Source organism: Glycine max, chromosome 10 (genome assembly GCF_000004515.6).
Source record: "Glycine max cultivar Williams 82 chromosome 10, Glycine_max_v4.0, whole genome shotgun sequence".
Lineage (NCBI taxonomy): Eukaryota > Viridiplantae > Streptophyta > Magnoliopsida > Fabales > Fabaceae > Glycine > Glycine max.
This window is the reverse complement of record NC_038246.2, coordinates 39,007,353-39,032,425: the sequence shown is the minus strand read 5'-3', so window position 1 is coordinate 39,032,425 and position 25,073 is coordinate 39,007,353. Positions and strand designations below refer to the sequence as shown.

The 25,073-nt window shown below is 29.2% G+C and overlaps 2 protein-coding genes and 1 long non-coding RNA gene across 3 annotated transcripts; 1 reads left to right on the top strand and 2 right to left on the bottom strand.

Moving 5' to 3' along the window:
* Positions 1-1,326: 1,326 nt before the first annotated feature.
* Positions 1,327-23,005, bottom strand: LOC100815681 (sucrose nonfermenting 4-like protein). The gene is given in 11 exon segments (XM_041005754.1): positions 1,327-1,982; positions 2,086-2,197; positions 3,288-3,357; positions 3,480-3,537; positions 4,073-4,252; positions 4,319-4,460; positions 4,694-4,819; positions 9,961-10,050; positions 10,168-10,227; positions 10,341-10,377; positions 22,956-23,005. Coding segments are annotated over 11 exon segments (984 nt in total). The 5' UTR covers positions 22,973-23,005; the 3' UTR covers positions 1,327-1,890.
* On the top strand, positions 14,567-16,638 carry LOC100802363 (uncharacterized). The gene is made up of 3 exons (XR_416474.3): positions 14,567-14,821; positions 15,097-15,166; positions 16,409-16,638. It is a non-coding gene; the product is annotated as an uncharacterized lncRNA (long non-coding RNA).
* Positions 22,804-23,606, bottom strand: LOC100815151 (nuclear transcription factor Y subunit B-4). Its single transcript, XM_003535289.4, has one exon. The coding sequence runs from the start codon at positions 23,466-23,468 to the stop codon at positions 23,043-23,045; it is 426 nt and encodes a 141-aa protein (XP_003535337.1). The 5' UTR covers positions 23,469-23,606; the 3' UTR covers positions 22,804-23,042.
* Positions 23,607-25,073: the final 1,467 nt, after the last annotated feature.

The window sequence follows — 25,073 nt, the reverse complement described above, 5'->3', positions numbered from 1 at the left end:
TCTAAATTCAAAAAATACCAAATCTTTTTTCTGCTAAAGTAAAATCTAATTTACCAAATATTTGGGGGAGTGGGTTACGTTGTATTGTTAAGGCCATTTATGGCTAGCTGTTTGCCCCTGGTTACAATTTATTTATTTTTCTTATGTTAATACTTGGTAACCATTGGCTATCTTTGGGCAGCTTTCCTGTAATCTTGTGAATGGTTTAGGACTCCCAGTTGTGTCCTTATTTAATATAATTTATATTTTTTCTGAAAAAATCTAATTAAAATAGTTTAGAAATTAAATTCAAATATTTTTCGTCTATTGGTGGCTTTTAATGTTGTCTGTTAGCTTTTGTAATTAAGCGCATGATACAAATATCTTGTAACATTTATTAGCGTGTCTAACTGTCGAACAAGTTATACGAATTATGAATTTTTATTTGTCTTTAATTCTTATAAATTAAAAAAAAGATATCTTATAATATTTGAACCAAGATGGATAATATGTTCTAACATATAAGTATCCCTTGACCTACTCTAGAGAGATGATAATTGTATTATTTTAATTGAATAATATTATTTAAGTTGAATGCCTTCAATCGAGTAAAAATAAAATTATATCGTATAGGAAGTAAAATACAATAAAAAAATATCATATTTAAACTCCCTTTGAATTCTTAGTAGAAAATACATTAATCAATTTTCTATATACACGTTATCACATTCTTTCAAATTCATTTCATCCGAAGTCTAAACAATCTCAATACTGACCTAATCAACTTTTTAATTAACATTGCATAACAGTTAAACTTTTACAAAATATATATAGACTTTATGATAGCTCTTTCAACTTATCTAAACCTTAAACAACATTACATTTTCATATCAAGTAAATTTACAAACCTTTCAAAATTTTCACTAAAGTTATTATTTTATGCAAACGTGAGAATGATATAAAAAAACATTTTAGTGATACTACAAAAGACTCGAAAAATTAAACACATACATTATAAACTTTTCATGGTCTTTCTTTAGTTATACGACTCCGACGTACAATTCATTGCCTCGCGGGCAAATAAAATGTGGCAAAATATTTTAAGTATCATTAATTGTAACTTTTACTCAAAATAAAAATAATGAATATTATTCAAATGAAAACCATAAATAGCAAAATATTAACTAAAATATAGAATTATTTTTTAGAGTTTTTATAAAAGAATGAATTTTTGGAGAAAAACATGAATTTGAGAAACTCAATAAAATTTAAAATATGACTGTACATTAAATGAATGTGTGATATATCCATGCATTAGAAACTCTTAACAGATGAATTGAATGTTTACTTAAAATAGATATCAAATGGATTAAAAGTTTTCAAAAGTATTAATGGATAATAAATATATTAACTATCATGTTTAACTAGCATTATGGTCCTATCCATTTGCCTTGGCAGGCCAGGCAAGTGATGCATTAGGAAAAGACGAATTCATTCAAATGCAAGTACAGCAATATGAAGTCATGAACTCGTCAGTCCTAAGAGAAAACTAGAATCATAATGGAACCCAAAATACCTTTACTTCCAACCAACCAACGGTGTGCCGCATTACCCTATCAAGTCCATTCTTTTTTTCCTCCTTGATTTCTTCTGTTAGCACAGGACACAAATATTGCATTTGTGCCGGCACAAAGGAGAAAATCATGATATCATCAAGTTGTTTAAAGGAGAAAAAACTAATCTCTCAATTTACAGACTTTTCTCTCTACAATTTCTATCCTATATATAAAAAGCAGGCTGGCCATGATGGCAGGGCAATAACTCAGATAACTTGTTTTCATAGAACACAAGTCTTTTCCAGGGCTACCCCTGCAATTCCCTTCATGCAAAATGATAGCCATATATTCCCAACTAACTTAACAAGATCCTGAACACGTTGCCTATAGAAATGATACCTTCCACACGCCTGCTGCCAGCCTCTATGACCACAAGCTGTCTAACACCTGTAATGTAAAGAGAAGAAAATCGGTCACCGAATATTTATTGGTTTTTTTCTTCTTTTTCTGCCAAGAAAGGGGAAGGAGATTGCTAGAATAGAAGAAATACCAGGATTTGCCAAGCGCTCTTTGTGCAATGAATCAGACCTCAAACACATATGACATCTCGGTCCATTGTGAAGCCTGCAAGAAAATCTAGCATCTCGTCCCAAAAGCAATGCCTACAACCATAAAGTGCAAAAATATGTAGATTCAACTTTTGCTGACAAATGAAATCAAACAACTGTTAGGAAGAAGATGCTCTGCCATGGAAACCTGTCATAGGGGTAGTTATCATTCTAGTAGCGGTTATTGTAGTGGGGTGCGGTTATTGTAGTGGTTATTATAGCAGTTATTGTAGTGATTATTATAGCGGTTATTGTAGTGGGAATATAGACATGCAATTGTGTATAAAAGCTCTAAGAATCAATGAATAAGGCGGAAAGAGAAGAATTTAGAAAATTAGTTTGTAAGGAGGTCTTGGTCCTCGAAACCAAGTAGTGTAGTTTTCTTCCCCTCCCCTCTGCTCGGTCTTGGTCCTTGAAACCAAGTAGTGTAGTTTTCTTCCCCTCCCCTCTGCTCCTAACAACAACACTTGGTATTGATTACAAAAGTCATTTACGTTAGTTACATTATACATATAAATAAGAGCCTCTAAAGGAGCACATACTCAAAAAAGATAACTTACTAGCGTGGTGCATCTACTGAAATGAAGAACCTAGTAGACATTTTAGCACATATAAAGGATCACTTACTCCACAAAGAAACACTACCAGAGTTATCTAATTGATGAGTGCCCAATATTAGGATTGGATAGGCTCTAATACCATATACTAAGAAATAAATTGGTCAACTCAACTCCAAAAAACAGCTCAAGAAGGGAGGATTACCTGTCTTATAAGGAGGATTTTGAACATATTCCTAGCCAATGAGGGACATCTTAATAGGAGTTGATCATCGGGGCTATTTTTTTAGCATTTGTAAGTATGTGGACCAATTTGAAAAGGGAAAAGAATTATAGAAACAAAATTGAAAATGAGTGAAACCATAGATAGTGACTAAAATTTTATTTAACCTAAAAGATTATTGCATGCTACACAGTTGAGGCATCATAACCAAAAAAAAAACTACATTAATTAGCTTTTCATTTCCTATTTGTGCAATACTATTGGTTTACTATTGTTACAAGTTTCCTCTAATCAGCACAATATTTCAGGATAAGTTACCAATACAGAGCCCCACAAACTAGAGAGAGAGAGAGAGAGGAATTACCTGATGGATACTAAACCCACTCAGACTTATCCTTGCATACACTTTATCTTTAACCAATGCAATAATATCTCTGAAAAGAAAAATCAATACATATCACATAGACACATATGCTTGAGGAACATCTTCTCCCCCTTTTTAAGTATAAAAATGAGAATCACACACATGTGGACACAGGAGAAAGAGAGTTCCTACCTTCTTGAATTTATATCAAGTAATGAATCATTATTGTCCACAATCGGTATTGAGCTAACTTCAGCTGCAAAAATGAGTTATAGAATAATTAATATGAATATGATTTGCCTCTAAGTTCTAACATGAATACCACACTACTATGTAATAAATCCAGAATTATGAAGTTCTAAGTTCCCATTGCAAAGGGGGAAATTATTCATGTATCAAAGAAAGAAACACTCCAATTTTGCAAATACTGAGGTAGAAATGGTATATCATTTTCTTTGCCATGCTGGATTAACAAAAACATACAATTGATTTGACATTTTCAAATTTGAGTCTCATCATGCAGTTTTGACCAACTCACTACTTGTTTCTATAAGTTCAGACATTCAGTGCATAAATGAATGGTGCATCATATGTACCTATCCAAGAATCTATCCTTCAATTTTCTGTTCTCCTCCTTAAGTGATACACATTGTTTAACATAAGGCTTTGAAAGAATTCCTTTTATTGAGAAGGAAAAAGAACTGCAACTTGCAGCAACAAACTTAAGGACCATTTTACGTCTAGCCAGAACAAAAGACTTGACCACAACTTAGAAAGAGAAGAACGCTCATCTTGAATCAACAGAGACAAAGCATCACCAAGAGAAGCATTTGGCCTTAGCATAGCAAGTGGCTTTTTATTGGATTACCCGACTTTTGATACCCATGTACCTACAGGTATTGAATCAATTGGTAGCTGAAGAATGGGCAAGCAATGAGAAGAGTGCTCAAAATGCCTGTATATACCTGAGAATTAAGTCCATACATTAGTTCCAAACAATTTATGCTTAGTCAATAAATCTAGAAGCTTACATTTTAGTATTTCTGAGAGGGAAACAAGGTGTAGCAGCTGAGGAAATGAATCATCCTCTGAAGAATGGATAATAGGAACTGTTGCCACTTTGTTTTACAAAATTTTTAAAACAACATCTTTTAGACACTCAAGGGGCCCAGCCTACAGAATAAATATAAACATAGCATAAAATACTATACAATCACGAAAGATAAACATAACAAGAAATCAAGATCAGCAGGAAGTACATGGCTAATAAGCAACATCTTCAAGACATAATGTTGAAATCACATTTAATCTATCTATGTATGAATTTAATATTCATCAATCATGTTGGGGAATCCCTGATTAATTTAATGTGTGGAAATTTTGTCACAACGCTCAGGAGCACTTACATGAACCATATGTTGTGGGTATGTTCTCCCATTACTATCAGTTCTGCATTCTTGTGTCTCTCTCCATACTGCTATAGTATGTGTCTCAAGTTGTTCTTCAGTCAAGTTTGATCCATGAATGCCCATCTGAAATTAAGCATGTTAGATGAGCCAGAGAGTTTGCAGAATTATTGTATGTATTTCTCTATAGGAGTGCCCTACAAATCATAGATTTTGAAACAAAGGGTACTTTGGAGAGAACTGTATGTAAGGGCTGCAAACTTGATCTCTTATTAACAGCTTGAGGACGATCAATCAATGAAGAAATTAAGAAGCTAATCAATAACCATTAACCTAATCACTAGCTAATGGTCATCGACAGCGGCAGATAGGATAGAATGAGAAGCCAGAACATAGGCCAGAAAGATATAAAGGGAAATTGATGCAGCAACAAGGACACTGCGAGGAGAGGGGAAGAAAAGAATAAAAGTTCCAGAAGAACAAAGTGTCAAGGGGATCCAGCAGGCACATATTCGATGTCCTCCCTCATAAAATTCTCTTTAAAACATTTCAGGATCTTAATAGTCTTATGTGAACCAGTTTCACAAATGATAGGTAATTAATCCACTAAAGTACTAGTCTTTCATTTTTGGAGTCACTGTCAATTTGGTCCCTGAGATTTAAAAGAGGTCAAAATCATCATCAACTTTACATTTCATTTGCAAGGTTTAGTTTCTGTCGTTAGTAGTCTCTTAACACCGTTCAACATAGTAAGTGTCACCTGGACGCATACGTAGAACTTCCACATCATTTCTTCTACTTCCAACGTAAGGAGGAACTAAATTGACATTAAAGGGACTAAAATGATATTTTTCCTCCTACTCATACTCTCATTCAATTCTTATTTTTCTCCTATTTATCTTTCTTCATCTTTGTAGTTCTTCTTCAATTATTTTGTGGTCTATCATGTCTGCTAATTCAAGCACAAAGGGAAACGTCACATCAAATCGTCTTTGCTATTGTCGTAGAAGAGCTACCTCTTCTGGAAAACACCGATTGCGTCAATCAACACTGGAGGGTGACGATGATCGACGTGAAACATACAAAAACACTTATTGCGTCAATGAATAGTGAAGGGTGACGAAGAACGACAACCATCAACACCACCACCACTGGAATAGCAATGATCGACATGGACCTAGCACAGGAACGATATCCTTCAATCATAGGAGGGAGAAAATGGTGAGAGAGAATTCATCACGTTTTCAATTAGACCGAAAACTATTAGGGATCAATTTGACACTATATACAAAAATTGACTCTTATTTTCCATGTGACACTTAACGTGTCACATCACACATCGATGATCATTTTGATATTTTTTAAATTTCAGATACCAAATTGACAACGTCTCCAAAAACGAGGGACTAATTTGATACTTTACTCATAATTAGCCTAAAATGATGGTAACAGGGTTTACTAATCATTACAAAATCTATTTATCTATTTATAATATATAAAAGTTAATATCTATCATGGTGAATAAAATTAATAATTTGAAAGAAGAATAACATAAGCTGAGTTTTGTAATATCATGATATCAAGTTAGTAAAACTATTGATTTGGAAAGTATTATTCAATTCAAAATAACACCGATAATAATTTAAATTATTTGTAATATTTGATTTTAGATATTGAATGAATATGAAAGAAAAATTATTAAATAAAATAAATGTAAAAATTTAAACTAATTTAATATTATCATCTATGTACAAATTTATTTATTTTTATAATTAATAACTTTAAAATATATTTCTGGAAAAATACTAAATTAAATTCATGACTTTAAAGTTATAAGATAATATAATACAATATGAAAATAAAAAATATAAAAATTATATATATATATATATATATATATATATATATTACAAAATTTATATTTTTTAATTTTTAATTATAAAAATATTTATAAAAATATTTTTTAATTTTTAATTATAAATTTTAAAATAACTCTTTGTTCAATGATAAAAATATGTATTATATTTATATTATTTTAATACCACATTGAAGTTATATAATAAATACCAAAAAGATTTAAGGATTATATATATTAAAATACTGTTGAATCATATCAAACAAATTAATAGGAAATTATTATATATACATGAATAAGTTTTAAAATTGAATTTTATGTGAAATAAATAAATCTAAACATTAAGTTAACTTATATGTGAAATATAATTTTTAATTAAGTTCATCCATAATAATTTAAATGTATTAACCCTAATTATATAATTTTGATATAATTTTAAATAATAATTTTACATTAATATTAAATTAAATAATATTTGACTATGCTTTTTTTTTTTTATAAAAAAAAGGTACATTGAAGTATATATTTCACAAAATAACTAAAAATATTGTTAATATTATCTACGCTAAAATAATATATATTAAAATTGTGTAAGACATTATTATTATATATAATAAAATACTAGACATTATTATTATCATTATATATTAAAAAGTATAATATATTGTTTGTTTCTTGCTTTTTTTCACTTGGTTCTTTATAAAATTCTAGTATTATTTAAAGCTATTTAATAATGAAATTATTTATAAAATTAATAATATTTAGTCATTGATTATAATTAAAAGGTTGTAAAAATGTAATAGTTAATCTTATTGGCTTCACCTTTATATAAAAATACTTATATGTAAAAATATATCTTACAACATTTATTGTATGATAAAGTTAACAATATTTTTTAATTTTAAATTATGTTTTCTAAAATGACTCTTTGTTCAAAGATAAAATAATTAATTATATTTTAGATAATTTTAATATCACATTGAAGTTACACAATGAATATCAATAAGATTTAACGGTTATATGTATTAAAATAATATAATATAATATCCATTTTTACGTTCATCATCAAAATCAAATTGATGATTTCATTTTTTTATATAAACTCTATTTTAAAAGGTTGTAAATATCCATCTAATTTCTTTCTAGTGTGCTTTTTATCTTCTTTTTCTTCTTCTTCTTCTTCTTCTTCTTCTTCTTCTTCTTCTTCTTTTTTTCAATACTATAATATCATTTCTTTTTTTCTTTGTTTTTATTTTTATGCATGAAAAAAGATATTTGAATGTGTTATTGATCATCGTCAAAATTGAGAATTTAATTCTTTTAGATCGACAAGGTATAAGGTGGATCAATATTCATAGTTGATAAAAATTCATCTATTTCAATTTTTATTTTCAATGTTATTTATATTTATATTTTGATTTTAGGTCTAACTCTTTCTTTGAATAATTTTTGTGAGATTGAATAAATATTTGAATCAATATCATGTTTTTATTAAAAAGTTCTTATATGAATCATTTATTCAATACATTTTGTGAGGAATGATAAATGGAAATAGAGACCATATTTGATGAGGTCTATCATCTTACTCTTTGTATTTTATAATTATTTTTTTCTTGCAAGTATCATTTCTGTTTTTTTCTTCTTCATTTTATTGTTATGCTATTATATGTTTTAATATATATCATTTTTTTTATTCTTCATTTTTATCTATAAAATGATACTTTGAATGTGCTATCGATCATCGTCAAAAATTAAAATTTAACTTTTTTAGATTAGTAAGGTACAACATGGATCTATATTCATCATTGATAAAAAATAAATTTGTTTATATTTATATTTTTAATGTTTTTTATATTTATATTTTGATTTTAGGTCTAATTGTTTCTTTAAATAATTTTTGTGAAATTGAATAAACATTTGAATCATATCATACTTTTATTAGAAAATTCTTACATGAATCATCTTTCTCTTTGTCTTTCATTATTTTTTATTTTTTCTTTTCAAGATATGTTTCATGTTTTTTCTTCTATAACTATTGTATTATAAATCTTACTTTTACATTATACCGTGACAATTTTTATTTATAAAGGTCAATAATAAGAAATTATAACTTAATATCCTTATATATTTAGACCATAAAGAATAATAAACATCAATTAAATATCATTAATTTGAAATAACTAACTTATGTAACAATATAATTATTATTACAAAGAAACAATAGAATTTAATAGTTAATAAGATATTAAAGGTTAGTAATAAATACAAATAATTGGTGACATCTTTAATAAGTTCATAAATATATAAATAATAATATTTAGATTTTGAAACATATAATTATTTTTATAAATAAATTTCAAAAATTAGTAAGCAATGAAAATAAAACTAAAACTAAAGGAAAATAAATATTAATATTAATTATTATTATTAAATCGAGATTATTCGATTTATATTACGTGATAATGAGATTAATTAATTCAAACTTCAAAACATTTAAAATATTATACAAAACTAATATATTCAAAATAAGTAAAATGATAGTTTTCAAAATAATTAATGACCACACATATTTAGTAGAATTCATACTATTTCAACAAATTTTAAAAATATTTAAAATTTTATTATAAATGTACACTCAAATTTAAATAAATATTATAAATTATATATATATATATATATATATATATATATATATATATTATTTATTTTTCTTTAACTTGTATGTTTCATATTGGTATCACAATAATATTATTATTTGGAGAAAAAAAATAAATTATAGTAAAATTCAATAAAATTAATAAGCTTAAAGAAAACATATGTTCATTAAAAATATAATATTTAACATTATTTTTGAATTTTAATATTTATATATTTGTTTCACTACTAAAAATATTTAAAATGGATAATTTTATAAAAATATTACGTCATCATTATTATTTGAAAGAACAGAAAATTACGTATACTTAATTTTTAAGATAAAATTAACTCAATTAAAAATATAATTAATCGATTTTTTCATTAATAATATAATTATGTTTAACATAATACAAAATATTTAAAAATTATTATTTTTATTTATATAATTAAATAAATAAAAAATAATATATATATATATATATATATATATATATATATATATATATATATATATATATATATACCCGTGCATTGCACGGGATCAAAGTCTAGTTACAATTAAGATTTACAACATTAATGTATGCCATAACTAAACCAAATGGATAGATCAGCACCTCGTAATTTCTTTCAACTTCACTATAATGTAGGCCTCGATGATGATATACATTTTGGAAATTTCAGTTTTTCATTATTTACCATTTGGCAAGTTCTCATTTTTCAGTACTACTGAAAGCTGGTATAGGATATTTTATTAAATATTTTATTCCCCACAAACCTCTTTTAGTACTAGAATAAAGTCCATCGCACTAAGCATTCCAACAAACTGGCACTTGTTAGAATCCCATAAAGAAGCCATAGATATTCCCTGAAAGCAGATAAACATAGTATCATACATTGCTTGAGCATGGGTGTGTTATCTGATGTGAAAAGAAAGATAAACACATGCTCATTTTTAGTGTAATGAGGGGAAGAAAAAGCATACCTCTCGATAAAGAGCATGGAATGCTTGCTTCACTGGTAAAGTTATATCCAAGGCAACAACCTGAAATTATAATAAATCAAATCTAAAGTAAAATAGCTTCACAAAAGAATAAATAAGCTATTATTGAATGGAAAGTTGGACACATTAAAAAAATTAAGAGATAAGTTTCAAACCTTGCCCGACTGAGGAAGACATCCTCGGATTAGCTTCCTGAAAAAGTTTCAAAGTCAAGGTAGCTTCTTTTTGTGTAGATTCGATTTAATATTGTTTTTAGTAGCATCATCAAAGTCTTAAGCACAAATGCATTTAGAGTCCTCAACGCACAATGCATTCCTTCCTAATAACATCCCCCCAAATTTGTGACAATTAGTGGTTATTATTCATTTTCTATAACTAAAATTTACTTTAAGGATAATAAATCTAAATCATTGCATTGGGAACTTCAATGTAGGTGATCTTGATCCATTTATCCTCTTGTCCCACTAATATTAATATGTCGATTTATTTTTTGAATTTATATTTCAATTAAATAGAATACTAGGCATTTGGAAAAATATTGAGCACTAATTACTAAAAGACTGCCCTTATAAAAAAAAGGGTATTGAGGCAATCTCTCTCTACACACACATGGGCGGAACATATAAAGTAAGAGGTGTGAAGAGTTAATCTTGATCATTTAATCTTATATGGATGGTCAACATTGGCTAGTCTCACATCTAACACTTTCCTGATGCACTACCAATATGTGTGTACTGTGTAGTGATTGTTTTCCTTATTCCTTTCTCTTATGGAACGCTAACTTTTATCTGTTTAACCAATGTTCTTCCTTATGCATCCTCTTTACCTGGGCATGTTTACTGACTTAATGATGTTCAAATAACTTCTTTGACTTATGATAAATTTTCTCCTGATTATAGACTTTGCAAAAGACAGCAAGATCAGAAGTTGATAAGATGATTCTTACAGATGCACCAGTTTTATTTCCTTCTAGGCAGGTATTCTAAGAATCATATGCAAATATGGAAAGTCCCTTGTAGCAGAGTGTTTTTTGTTACAAGCAGCACCCAAAAATTCCTTGTTTTGCCTTGCCTTTACCAAGGATTTGAAAATAAAAAATTGGACATTTTCTAATTAATTGATGTCAGCTAATCAGCTGAAAACAAGTAATCCATGTCACAAGTCACAACCTAGGCTAGTGAAAAAAATGAATCAAATTTCAGAAAGGAGAGGTCCACCATTAATCACTTTATGTAAATTGATTAACCATTTTTTTTTTTCAAATTTTAGTTGATTGTTTCAAAATTGGAAATATGTTTGCCAGGGTTTCCTAAATCATCAGAAATACAGAAAACCTAGGCCATACTTCTAAATTACTGATTTAAGACTAAACATTTTCCAATCAATTCAATATTCTAGTTCAGCTTTGTTTTAAACCAATTGCTTCAAAATCAAACCTACCTGTTTGTGTCTTTTGATGTAGTTGGCTTTGGCTGCTTTCCGCAACTCAAATGCACTTCATAAAGTCATTAACTTTGATAGGTACTTATTATTGCTTCACATGTCTCTTTGCTTCACATTTTTCCTTTTATTATTTGTTCCAAAATCAGGTAACAAAATGGCCTGCCTGGGGTGTGATATTAAAGCATATTCTTTAACCCAAATTTATGTATCTGCTCAGATATTCACTCTTTACACTGACACTTAATTGCAGTTATCTTAGGAGCATTTTTTCCCGTGAGAATTCCATGCATACAATGTCCGAGTTTTCGGAATCACTGAATGCAATTGATTCTTTGGTAATTGTTTCTCATTCTAATATTTGTCATTAAACTGAACAACTGATGTGAAATTCCAAAGCAACCTTTTGTGTAATTCTTCTGTTTTACATGAACCATTGTGTCCTTGGTTATGTATGCAAGTAAGAAAATACAAAAGTTCTTCTAAGGAGGAAAGGGAGCATCTCGACGCAAAACTGAAGTCTTGTTGGGGTCTTAGCTCTCATGATGAATACTTCCTTTACCCCTATATAGAATTTATCTGCTGGTTCTATTCTACACATCCACAAAAAGAAAAGAAAGATATTTTTTATAGAGAAAATTGTGTTATATAATAACTTTGGTTTGGTTTACAGGGGCGAGAAGCAGAAGAAATCAAAGCGCAAGTCCAAGCAAAAATAGCTCAAATGAAGCACAAAATATGCCATCTCTTGTCTAGCTATTTATTCATTTCATATGTATTGATGAACAAAAAACATAGAATAAGACTGAAAAACAAGTGTGTATAGAGACCTCAAGAATTTCTAGTTTATATAAATATATAGAGGAGATAACGTTTCCTCTAAATCAGGGATACAGTTTTCATATAACCATAAATTGTAAATATTATTGCCTGATATTTAACAATATGGATGCCAATATTTTAGTTTCTATTTGGATACGAAGGATTACCTATTTTAGGATAACGATTTTCTCATCCTAGATGCAAGAGCGTCACTGGCCAAGGAATGTTTAGAAAACCTCTTCCACTAATGAGTCTGATTGTGTTGCTTGTGCCCAAATGAACATATTGCCTCTAATAATCTGGGGCTTGAAAATGCTACAAATCAAATTTCATGCTTGTGTTTTTAATTTGCTTAAATATTTGCCGTTGCCACATTTCATATCTGGAAATGATCTACAAATATTTCTGTTCAAACTATAAATACAAAAATTAATAAATTAATAATTAATTTTTATTTGTAAAATATTTTTTTAGGCGCATAAAGCATCTTAGTCCGTCATCAAGAAATATTTTTTCATTTGTACTAATCCCGAAATCCTGATCCCACATGTTCAAGGAAGTCTAGTGTCATTTAGACCAATTAATTGTAGGTATGCTTCATAAATTAGTTTTCCAAAAAGAAATATATTTTTAAAAAAATTCAAAAACACAAAGGAGAGCAAAGAAAAAAAAAAGAACATAGTAAATTATGTGTTATGTCTAGCTCTCTAAACTTAGTAGTATTTGAATTTGGTTTCTCTAGAAAAAATGCATTATTTTGGTTCCAATAATTCTGAAATGTAATTTTTTTTTTGTTTTATGTGATATTTAAATCATTTTTACTCTTATAAAGTGTTATCTAAAGTAATTGTATGAGATTCATGTGGGTTCATACCTCCCACGTTCTACTTTAATTAAAAAAAAACTTCTATTTTTATATATATATTTTTTAATTTTTATCCTTTAAATCAAACATATAACCAAAAAGTGATACATTTAAAATTTAGAGGAAAAAAATAAATTTCAAAATAATATAATTTTTCTAGTAACCAGATTAGAACATTAGTAATTTTAGGAGACCTAAATCATAATTTACTCGTAAAATTACCTATCCTTTGATGTTTTAGGACATGAATTGGAGGGCTAGCTAGTGGGGAGGCCGGGCCAAGCCCAAGGCTACATTGGCCAAGCCTAATATCAAATTTGTGCCAATATATTATCATAGCTTAATTAAATTTTTCATTCTTGAAATATAGGTTATTTTTATATTATTACTTAAAATTCATTTTTTTCAATCAAGTATCTCAAAAAATTTTATGTTTCATTATACTATCGATCGTTAATTCATATTCGTTAAGTGATGACGTGACAAATAAAGTGTCACATTATCATGTATTGTCACTAAACACAGAAGCAAAGGCGTCCATGCCACTAAACACGTAACCACCCACACCTGCATGACTTCACCATGCCATACCACCACCCACAAAACCATTGCACCGTCACAAATCTGCAACCTTTCCCAACCACCTAGTACCCATCACAACCAATTTGTGTCATCACCCATACCCACCTCATCTGTAACTGCACTAACTGTCCTCACTACGCCCTCAACATCTCACACTCCCTCTCTTGCTGTCACTCCTTCGACGCAGTCTCGCTTTCGCAATCGTCGCTCCTCCGCAGTTTATTCTCTTTTTCACTTTTTCTCCAACAGCCACATTGCACTAGATTCCATAAATCTCTATGCGTCACCACTACTGATCAATGTTAGTTGATGATTTCCAAAAACCCAAGAGTTGTTCTACTGGTTTGGAATTTGAGATTTGATACGACGCACCACCAACAAGAGGAAGAGGATCCGTGTTTCATATATGATTTTTTACCTTTATTTTATGTTAGATTTGTGATCATTTCATCATTGAATCCATATTTTCATTTCAAGTTCTTCCCTTTCCCAACCACCTAGTACTGTGAAGGAAAAAAAGGGAAGAAAGGAAAAGGAGAAGGGGTTGGACGACATGATAATGACAATTGACAACACGATTGACGATGGTAGTGGTGGTTTCCATTGGAGAAGGAAAAGAAAAAAAGAGAAGGGAAAAAAATGATGGCGTGACACTGATGTGATTTGAAGGGATAATATTTTTGTCTATCACATTATCACTTAACTAAAAAAGACTTAACGACGTATAATAAAATAAAATAAAAATTAGGTACTTAAAAAAAATGAAAATTAGCTAGTAATATAAAAACAACCAATTATCAATATTTGATTGGGCCAACTTAAAGAGAATGGGTGCGAAGTTAAAGTCTTGAAAATGACGTGTGCTTAGTCTCCTCCACCTTTACCCTTTCTCTGCAGATGTGCGCTTCACCCCTCATCCACAACAAGGTACTTCACTTTCTCACTTTCTTTCTATACTTCCAACTTTCCCCGCATCAAGGGCAGTGAGTCAATATCCACTGTTGTCGTTGGTGGACGCTAATTAAAACTCTAAATGGAAGAATCATTCAATTTCTAATTCTCTGTGATATTGTGAATAGATTAATATCAGCAGCTTAAATTTAACAATTCTACTTGCGTCACAACATTTTGCTGCATATGAAAAAGTTTCTCTTTGTATGTCCGTGTTGAATGACTAATTACTATTTTTGATGACTTATCAGCAGGGAGTGCATCAACACCAATTGTATTTTCCCCTCGATAGATTTTTAAGCAAAGCAACAGTTCAAGCAGGTTTTTCCTAATTACCATGTGCTTCTCCCTTAGAAGCTTGATTTATAGAACTGTTCACTCTTTTTGTTCATAACTTTGATTTGATTTCATTTTCTATACCCACCGCAGTTTGAGATAGGTTGTTATTTGTTAATATCTTATACTACTTGCTGTTTAACTATAATTGCTCATGATTGCCTATTAGTTATTACATTAATTCAAGCTCACTGTCAGAATCTTGGGATAATTGCCCTAGTAATTGATTGATAGAATGCGAAATTGTAAGGCTGCATTATTAATATTTCAAATTTAAACTTGCAACCTATGTAATCTTTTTGTTGCTTCATACTGGCTTCTTGAAAGTGAAATAGTCGTTGTTAGGGTGGAATTGCTACAGCCATTTAATGGTTTGGTTGGACTAGATCACTAGAGTTTGGATTATGCATCTTAAATCTTGAATTTGATTTATACCTTTAGATGTGAACCAAAAAGAAATGACTGGAAGGTATTGTAAATTTCCAGTTTATATATGGAGGGAGACCATCCGTGAGGAAGAAGGTGAATGAAATGAGGGTAAAAATAAAAGCCAAATCTTGTGAATAAAAAGGTGAAGCTTACCTACCTCATCATTCTCCAGCACTCTTAAAAAACAATGTAGAGGACAAACATCTTGGATTTTGTAACCTGTGTATTATATATAATGGTTTATTACATAGATTCTGTGAAATATACAATATTACAAATTTACAATGCTCTACGCCGCATGCTGGGTACAGAATTTTGTCTGTTTGGTGTTATTTTTGTAGATTTGTTAATTATATAGTAATATTTCTCATGCCATGGCTTCCTTGGACAGGAATTTATTTCAGAATTCATAATTAATCTAGGTCCATTCTTAGTGGGGTTAATTTTCCCTTCTATATTTCTGTAGTTCTCTGTCACCCCCATCCACTAGGATTTTATATGTATACCAGAAAACATGCATGGGGAGATGCTGCGATGAATATGATAAATTATAAAGCAAAAATGAAATCTGAATAATCTTATCATGGTTAGTAATGTTAGCTACACTACACCCACACAACCATGTGTATCTAACTGTCTATCTTTATCATATATATAAATATATGTGTGTGTGTCTTCAACTTCAATTTAGGATTCAAACATACGCAATTTTTGAAAGTTGTGGAATTTTATTTGGGAGTTTTTTGAGTAATTTCATACTTATCAATTTTAATCTGACAGTATATATTATATTTGCAGCTCAAAAGATTCTTGGATCTTGCCGTTCAAGTAAACACACATACTTTCCACGAAAGGAAGCCGTCATCGTCGTTTGATGTCATGTACAATATTTCTACATGAAACTTACTCGTATAATTTGGATGTAGATTATTGCTCTGAAATAGTTATATCTGGATATTGGGTGGGACCTAATGCTGATGATGGGTGGGGATTTGTGGAAGCTGTAATTAATCAAATGAATTGATCTTGATTCTTCTTATTAATATTTTAGATAAGGGTTAATTTTTTGCTTCATTTTTATCAGAGATTAAATGTCTGTGAGGCAGTTTCTATTCTTGACAGGCTGCATAAACTAATCAATCTTTTGGAAAATTGAGAGTATCATATATAAAAGAATACTGGAGAGGTATATCTATTATTGATGCAGTTAGTGAAGGCTTGATGAATGGTTTTTGCGGTGTGCACTTTTGATTTGTACGTGAACTATTTTAGGTATCTTGAATCTGTAGCTGACTAATTGCATATTTGAATTAAAGTTTACTAACCCAAGTTTGAATTAGAGTTTGGGTTAAACTTAAGTTTGTAAAAGCAATTCAATTCATGCTTTTACAAAACTGAATTTGTAGACCTTTTTATTTATTTATGTGCAAATGTAATTTTGGAAATAATCAAACATGTTATCAAAATGAGTTTGCATTCCAAACTGAATTTGGAGTTCCTCAAAGGGAAAATCAAACATAGACTAAGATTAAACTTTGTGAAAACAATGCCTTGTCTTTCGGATAGGATGTTAAAGAACCTGAAGTTGACTGAACTTAAATCTAGTGAAAATATCAACTACTCTTCACTATCACTATCTTATCTTCTTTATCTCTAATTTTAAACGAGTTCAGTTGAAGTCTCAACCCAAGGATTGTATTGCAATGGAACATTCGCAAGAATCTAATAACTTAAATATCACATTAAGTTTTTTTATTCTAAAGTAAATAGTTATTTTAGTATTTGAATATATAGAGTGCTCCATTACTTTGGTTTGTTATCGTTAATGAAAGAATTTACATAACACGTTCATAGATAAATTTGTTAACGTTCTACACATTTAGACACGGAAATTACTATTTATCTAAAATATAATATAATTTCATTTTTTTCCTTTTTAATCAAGTATAACATTATAATAAACATTTAAAAAATACGAAAAAAACATAAGTTAAAATAAACATAATAATAAATATAATATTGATTAATAAGTATAATTTATCTATTGCTTTGAAATTTTTAATGTGATAATACTTTACCTAAAATATGAGACTCAAACAAAAATAAATTGTCATTAATTTAATCCTTAAAAAATAAAATTCAAATTTGATTTTGTCAATGACTAATGTTATCACAGTAACCTTATTTGGAATTATTGTTTTTTATTAGGTATTTCTCAATTAACATAATATATAAATTTTTCAACCTATGACATCCACTCGAAGTGCAAGTCTACATCTAATTCATTTATAGTCATATATATGAGTACACAAATTAATTTAAAAATAAATTCAGTAGTGAAAATTCTATATAAAAAAAAAAGTGGTGTGATAAAATGACTTACTGCATTAATAAAAAAAGTCATCGCAATCATCTTAAGGGAATCGTTATCATATACTGTATTGTTAGAATGCAGTGAATCTGAGGGCTTGGAACACATCTGGATCTGTATGAACAATGTTAACTCAATGAACATATCTATGCGTCTATATATGGATTCTGTATAAACAATGTTAACTCAATGAACATATCGATGCGTCTATATATGGATTCTGTTTGTAAATCCATAAACTTTTATCCTGAGCTTTCTTGTGCTGTAACGGAGCAAGAGAAGAACACAGGTACGTGAATCTTCTCTATCATCCTCTCCTTTCGTTAAGATTAAATTATTCATTTGTTTTCTATGGTTTTACGATTCTTACCTCTTTAATTAAAGTACTTTTTTTAATCACTATAATTTATATATATATTTTTAATTTTTATAGTTTAAAAATATTCTTTTTAATTTTTATAATTTGTATTTTAATTTTTTCTTAATTTCTATAATTTGAAAATAATTTTTTTAGTTCTATAATTTATATTTTAATTACTTTTTAGTTTTTACTAAAAAAATATATAAAAATAATTAGCTACAAATTAGTTATAAATTATCAATTATTTTTTTTATTATAAATTATCTTGCGATAAATTAGTTACAGAATTATTTGTTAATATTTTTATAATTAATTATACCACTTTCAAACTATAAAAATTAAAAATAAATTAAAATGTAAATTATAAAAACTAAAAAATCACTGTACAAAAAATTAAAATATAAACTATAGAAATTAAAAAAATCATTTTTAAACTATAAGTACTAAAAAATAAAAATTATGAAATTATAGACACCTAATGAATAATTTAATCTCATTATAATTAATCTTCTCTTATTGTAAGTTTCAGAACTCTCTTCCCTTTTAATTTGCATTTACATATATTTGAGCTTCAGAGTTTAGCCATGGAAGAGGTTTAATGATTTCATGTTTCATCTGATTTCATCTAATTCGATTTCACAATTTCAGCGCATGCTCAAATATCCTTTGTAATTTCTTTAACAAATATTTCTGAGATTAGAATCAGATGATTCAAAAGAGTAGAAGTGAATATGGGATTGTAATACAGCACATTATGTTCTGAAGATTGATGAAAACCGTATGAAATTGCATGAAAAAAGTCACCAAAAAATTAAATTATGATTACTAAAAATAGGTTTGTATCGATCAACACAAATGCGCACATTCCCCTTCTGTATTCTCTGGTCTTTTTTTTAAGGCAAAATTATGTACGTATTTATATATGTGGACACTGCACAAGTTGTGCAGTGGGGGGTTGTTTCAGACACGATTACAGCCAAAAACAGGTTCGTGTAAGAAAGCCAAAAAATAAAGTTCGGACATTATGAACCCAAACTAAACTGAAATCAGCTGTTTAAATACAAAAAAAAGATTAATACACCAAGATAAATAGAGGAGAAGTGAGTTTGTTCTTCTTAGAATTAATATAAAATACGAACACAAAATAGTTGCTTCGGCATATTCCATGGTCAGAGTAGAACTTTGGAGTCTAGTTTGAAAATTTGCTTGATAAGATTTTCTTCATCTATATCTTTCTGCACTTATATTCAACTTCTTTTGGAAATTGTTGTCTTTCTTAATTTTCTCTTTTAATCTTATTGAACCGAAAGATTCTGTGAGTAACATAATTATTACTTTTGTTGTTAACTTTGATTGGTTTCAACTTTCACGAGTTAGAGTGAGTTGAATCTAATGCAAACCTACATTCACACTAAAGCTACAACATAGTTGTTTTAGCATTTTGGAATATATATCTAAACACACTCTAAGTTTTCTATGCTTGTCAAGTTAATTTACTTATTTCAAGGCTTCAAACATAATGGGCAGATAGGTCGATGTCAAGAAGCCAACTGAAAGATGATTTCAGGGCATTCATGATCATATGATTCAAAATAATCATATTAAAGAACAATATATTGGGGGTAATTAACATCCCTTCGCTAAATGCTCTTTACATAATTATAATTAAAAAAAAAAAAAGCAAAGCTTAAGATATATATAAAAGTTAATATTTTGTATAGTTCTCACCAGTTCGACCAAAACTTGCTATTTAAAGTTTTGAACAGCAGCTTATTAACTGAACTAATTCCTGTGCTGAAAACTATAATCATAAAATTTAACTAATTACTTAGTACTGAGCTTCAGTTAAAAATAAACTTGATGACAATGATCACATTAGTTTTCTCTGAAGTCTGAAGTCTGAAGTCTTGTATTTCCAAAACAAAAGGACGAAAAAAACCTAATTATATGCAAGACATCATTAATGAGTTTCAGTTTCTCGTGGGTTCCTAGGTAGTTAGCCTGTTCACGAATTAAACAAAGAATTAATTAATTAATTAATTTTCATAGCTAAATTCCATCAGCAGAAACATGAACAGTATATCATAATTAACGTGAAAAGAGACTCGTCAAGAATTCATTTTCTCATAGGTGGGAGATCAATGGAAGAAAAGGGACATTCAGACTCATCCTTGAAATACCATATTGGGGAGGATGAATATATATTGACAGCTCGAATATATATATTAGAGAAGCCTTCAGCTTGAAATTTTGGTGTAAAACTAATTAATATGTGCTGATGATGTAACTTATTGGTAACCATAAGGATTCATAACTCAAATTGATATATTTAATTAATGTCATGTTACAGCCTTTAACAACACATCTAATTTTCAGAGCTCCAGCATGGAACAGTGCTGCCAAGGCCACAGGCATTCACTAAATTCCATGGAATATTAATATTGATTTTGATATATTGACAATGTGCTTCACGGAAATTAAATCGCTATATATTAATTTGAATATATATAATACACGCAGTACTCTACTAAAAGCTTTGTGGTGTTGAGGTTCTGCAACTGATATGGACTACAACCCCCTGATCCTGAAAAAAAGGCACATCTGACGCGGTTTGCCATATTGGTTGATAAATTGTCAGTCCCCACTCCCTCAAAAGGAATGCTATGCAGCAAGCAAGGTTATGAATCTCGATGCTGCAATTTCGTGGTCGGAGCCACGGGAACACTGTTCATTTCAAAGTCTTCAACTATATGCAAAATCATCCCGAGACTCATAACCCGTTACAAATTTTAATGTGTACAGTTATTCTATCAAGAAATCAAACCATATCCTAGTGTTGGAGTACTGGTGGTATACATATAGGTAGTCTTAGTGATGATGATTTACTGTTTTCAAAGTCAAATGGTCAACTACATCATTGCATTGGTTATAGATAGTCCAAAAAGTTTTGCGGTTTCTGATCCTTCATAATATATATATTTTATAAACAAAATCAATACAAGATGGACCTTCAAAAATATTATTTCTAAACTTATGTAAATTATTTGATTTTTAGATTTTTATTCTTCGGTATAAAATGCCAAATGTAAAAAATCAATATCATGGTTTCCCTTTATTTCCCCCTCTAATGGATGGGAAACATATATATTTCTAAGTTAATGGTGAAGTTTATTATGTGTGTGTCAGAAGAGATGGTGAGAGAGACAGTATAATCCATTAAGGTAATATAGTTGAGAAGTGGTCCCAAGGGCTTGTGTGAAAATCTCAGGCCATCGCTGAAACCCTAATTCTGACAGAAGTTAAAATTGAGAAGGAATTTACTGTCAACTTAATTTAATGGGACAATATGTCCTAATAGTTCATTTGAAATATAGTAGAATGCAGGCATGCCTGGGATGTGATTCGACTTTCACGGTTAATTATGCACATGTAAAGCAACGAGATAGTGGTCCCCGATTCTAGGGTTAGAAATTCAAAACCTAGTACATTTATGTCCCAGTTTATTTTATATATATAGCCTTTTTCACTGTGTTACTGGCTAAAATTTACTTGCATTTGGGTAACAATTAAACTTATGGCTGTGGTTAAACCCTCATTGTGGCAAGACTATATTAATTTCATGATGTATAACATCAGTTAATTATAAGGAGTCAACATATATCTATTTGAACTGGTCAACTTCTTTCATTCCCTTCATAGTAGATGTCCAATGGAGATTTTGGTAAGGACTAAGGAGTAAGGACAATTTAATTAAGAACTGCTCAAAGCCTTAAACTAAACTACTAATATATGTTCTGTATAAACAATTGATGAATGTTCTAAATAAATTAACGTCACTAGTACTGCATAGGTTGTAATTCTGGAGCAAATGATATGGATTAATGAAGGGATCACGGATTAATTCATTAATAAATTAACCAGATAGGGAAGTTTTGCAGTGCCAAAATATACAAGAAATTAATGATAAAAAAGATGAGAAGAATTTCATTTATGAATTGACTTGGTCCTTTCAATCCAATTCAAAACTTTTCAAGATTTGAACTATATATGTGTTAGCTGTCAGTTACTACTGTTACTAGTTTCCATTATTGGTTAATTTGTTGAATTCAGTTTCTATGTCTTCTGTATATAAGATCTCTTGTGAAGAACATCCATTTCTAAATGCATGAAAATGTTAAGTGGTAACTAACAGCTAGCTAAGCTGGATCTAGCTAGAAACTAAATTCATCAACCCTATATCTTACTAAAATTTCCCCTTTAGTCTTGAACACGATAATCATGTTTTGGTAAGGATCACAAGAAATCTGCTGTTCCATAATCTTCAAAATAATCTCAAGGAAAAAAATAATTAGCCCAAGCTTTCATTTCAAAGTAAATACCTTCTGCTAATTAAACCAGCCTAGCCCAGTTTTATTTTCTATATATGCTCAGATGAATCAGACCATTTTAATTTATTAATGATTATCGCAGAAAATTAAGAGCTACTACTCTTAAAACCCTTATAATATACAACATTGCAGAAGCTCAATACAGTAGTGATATACTATTTAAAGCAGATATATAGAAGGGGAAGTCCCCTTATTTGACCAGATCATGTATAGTTGCAAAATTACCTCATCACAACATGCATCCAACAAAATTAGAAGTGTTCGTTCTTCTTGTCATCACCTTGTTCAATCTTCATTACAGAAACTACGTACTCATCCAGATTGATTAGGAGGAGAAGGAGGAGGGTTTTCAACCTTGTCACGAGTAACCCTAGACAGAAGTAGTGGTGGTGGTGGAGCACGGTTGATATGAGGGTTTTCATACTTTTTGTCGTGATTGATTTTCTCCCTTTCAGCTTGCCTGTATTTATGCAAGTACCTTCCTATGGCCTCAGCATAGTTGTCAAACCCTAATGAACTTAGAGCCCAACAGATGTCATCCCCATTAACGGTCTTGCGATTCTCCTTGTGACACTTGTCAGATGCCTCGCCAGTCACAAAACTTATGAACTCTGTCACACACTCTTGCATTACTTGTTTACCTTCTTTGGAGATCTTTGCACTAGGGGGAAGGATTTGCTTCATGATTCGACTCACATTTGCAATCGGCAATGCTCTATCTTGCTCATCCTGATCCATTATTTCCTAAAATCAGGATCAACAACACACCTCAGATTTTGATCTATGAACAAATACTTATATGTTTTAAATAGATTATCTGTTTATTTTACACATGTACGCGTGTGTGTAAGTGAAGGCAATATTTTGTGAAACACGATACGAATGTCACATGTGAAAATGCTGGTATGTTTATTGTATCGCATCATATTAATGGATTTAATTAGGTTTTTTCATAAAAATCATGACAATAAATTATGTTAAGAAAAAAAAATTATCCTAATATTAATAAAAGATGAATAAAGTTTACATAAGTAATGATGAGTTTTTTGATTTGACAATAACATTTGTTATTTTTATTTAGGTTATGTTTAGTAAAAGTAGACAAAAATAAGTTGAAACTTGAAAGATTAATTAAATACTAAAAAGTTAATTGATTGTGAAAAATTGTTAAACTAACTTATTGAATTTCTAGTATTTTAATTGAGACTAGAACTCATAGGAAAGAAAATAGATTAAGTGATTAATAAAATTATTGGTTAAATTAACTTATAAAAGTAAAATTATAAAATTAGACATTCTAATATGAAATTTTTATATGAATTTATTTTATGGATAATTATATATTTTGAAAATTATAATTTTAAGTTTTTTAATTAATTTTAAACTCTTGTAATTTTTTACATGATGATGGATTATTTTAATTGTATTTCTAATTTAATTTTTCATGCTGTGCATTGATCTTATATTTTATCTTATATAAAATATTCCAACCAAATTTTAAATAAAATAAAAGAAATAATAAAACTCTACCTTATGTTAGAACAATAAAATCTTACTTTATCTTAAAAGGATAAAAAGTAAATTAATTTACGATGAAACGCTAGAATTTAAAACATTAATTAAAATATATTTTTAGAAAACATTACAATCTATTAAAATAATTTTGTTTACAAAAGAATTTGTTTAATTTTAAGACGTTAGAAATATGAGAAAAAGTATAATTTATTTATTTCAATGAAATCCATTAATGCATGAATTAATCAAATCGCGTATATATGTGATTGTGACTGCAGTTTTCCTGGTGAATTCCGCTTAAAAATATGGAAGTCGGCCAATATTTACTTTCTATTTTGGGTGGGAATAAAGCTGAGTGACAGACCTTCAACCATATCTTCTACACCTGAGCCAAGAACTATACTATTGAAAAATTTCTGTTGTAGAATCAAAGGTTTATTAGTTAAGGTACAATTGCTCCCCCACTGACCTTTTATTTTATATCCATACAAAACACACACACTCTAATGCCCTTAATTTAATTATTGGAGAATAATATAATTTTATTATTCGTACAGCTCACATAAGTGGAGCACATTTGTGCATTTTCATGTTCTGGGACAGATCCGACCTAAATGTACCTAAAAAGAAGTCTTTATATATACCATAATGTTTTAGCATAGCTCTCACTTTAGGTTAAATTATGTTTTTGACAACCTTTTGTGGCAATAGCATTTCTTCTTTTATAAATTCGAATTCGTTATCAAATTCTAGAACTCTTTAACTTTCGTATTGGATATTAACAAAACCTAATGGATGCTTAATTAGATTCTCAACATTATGATACAG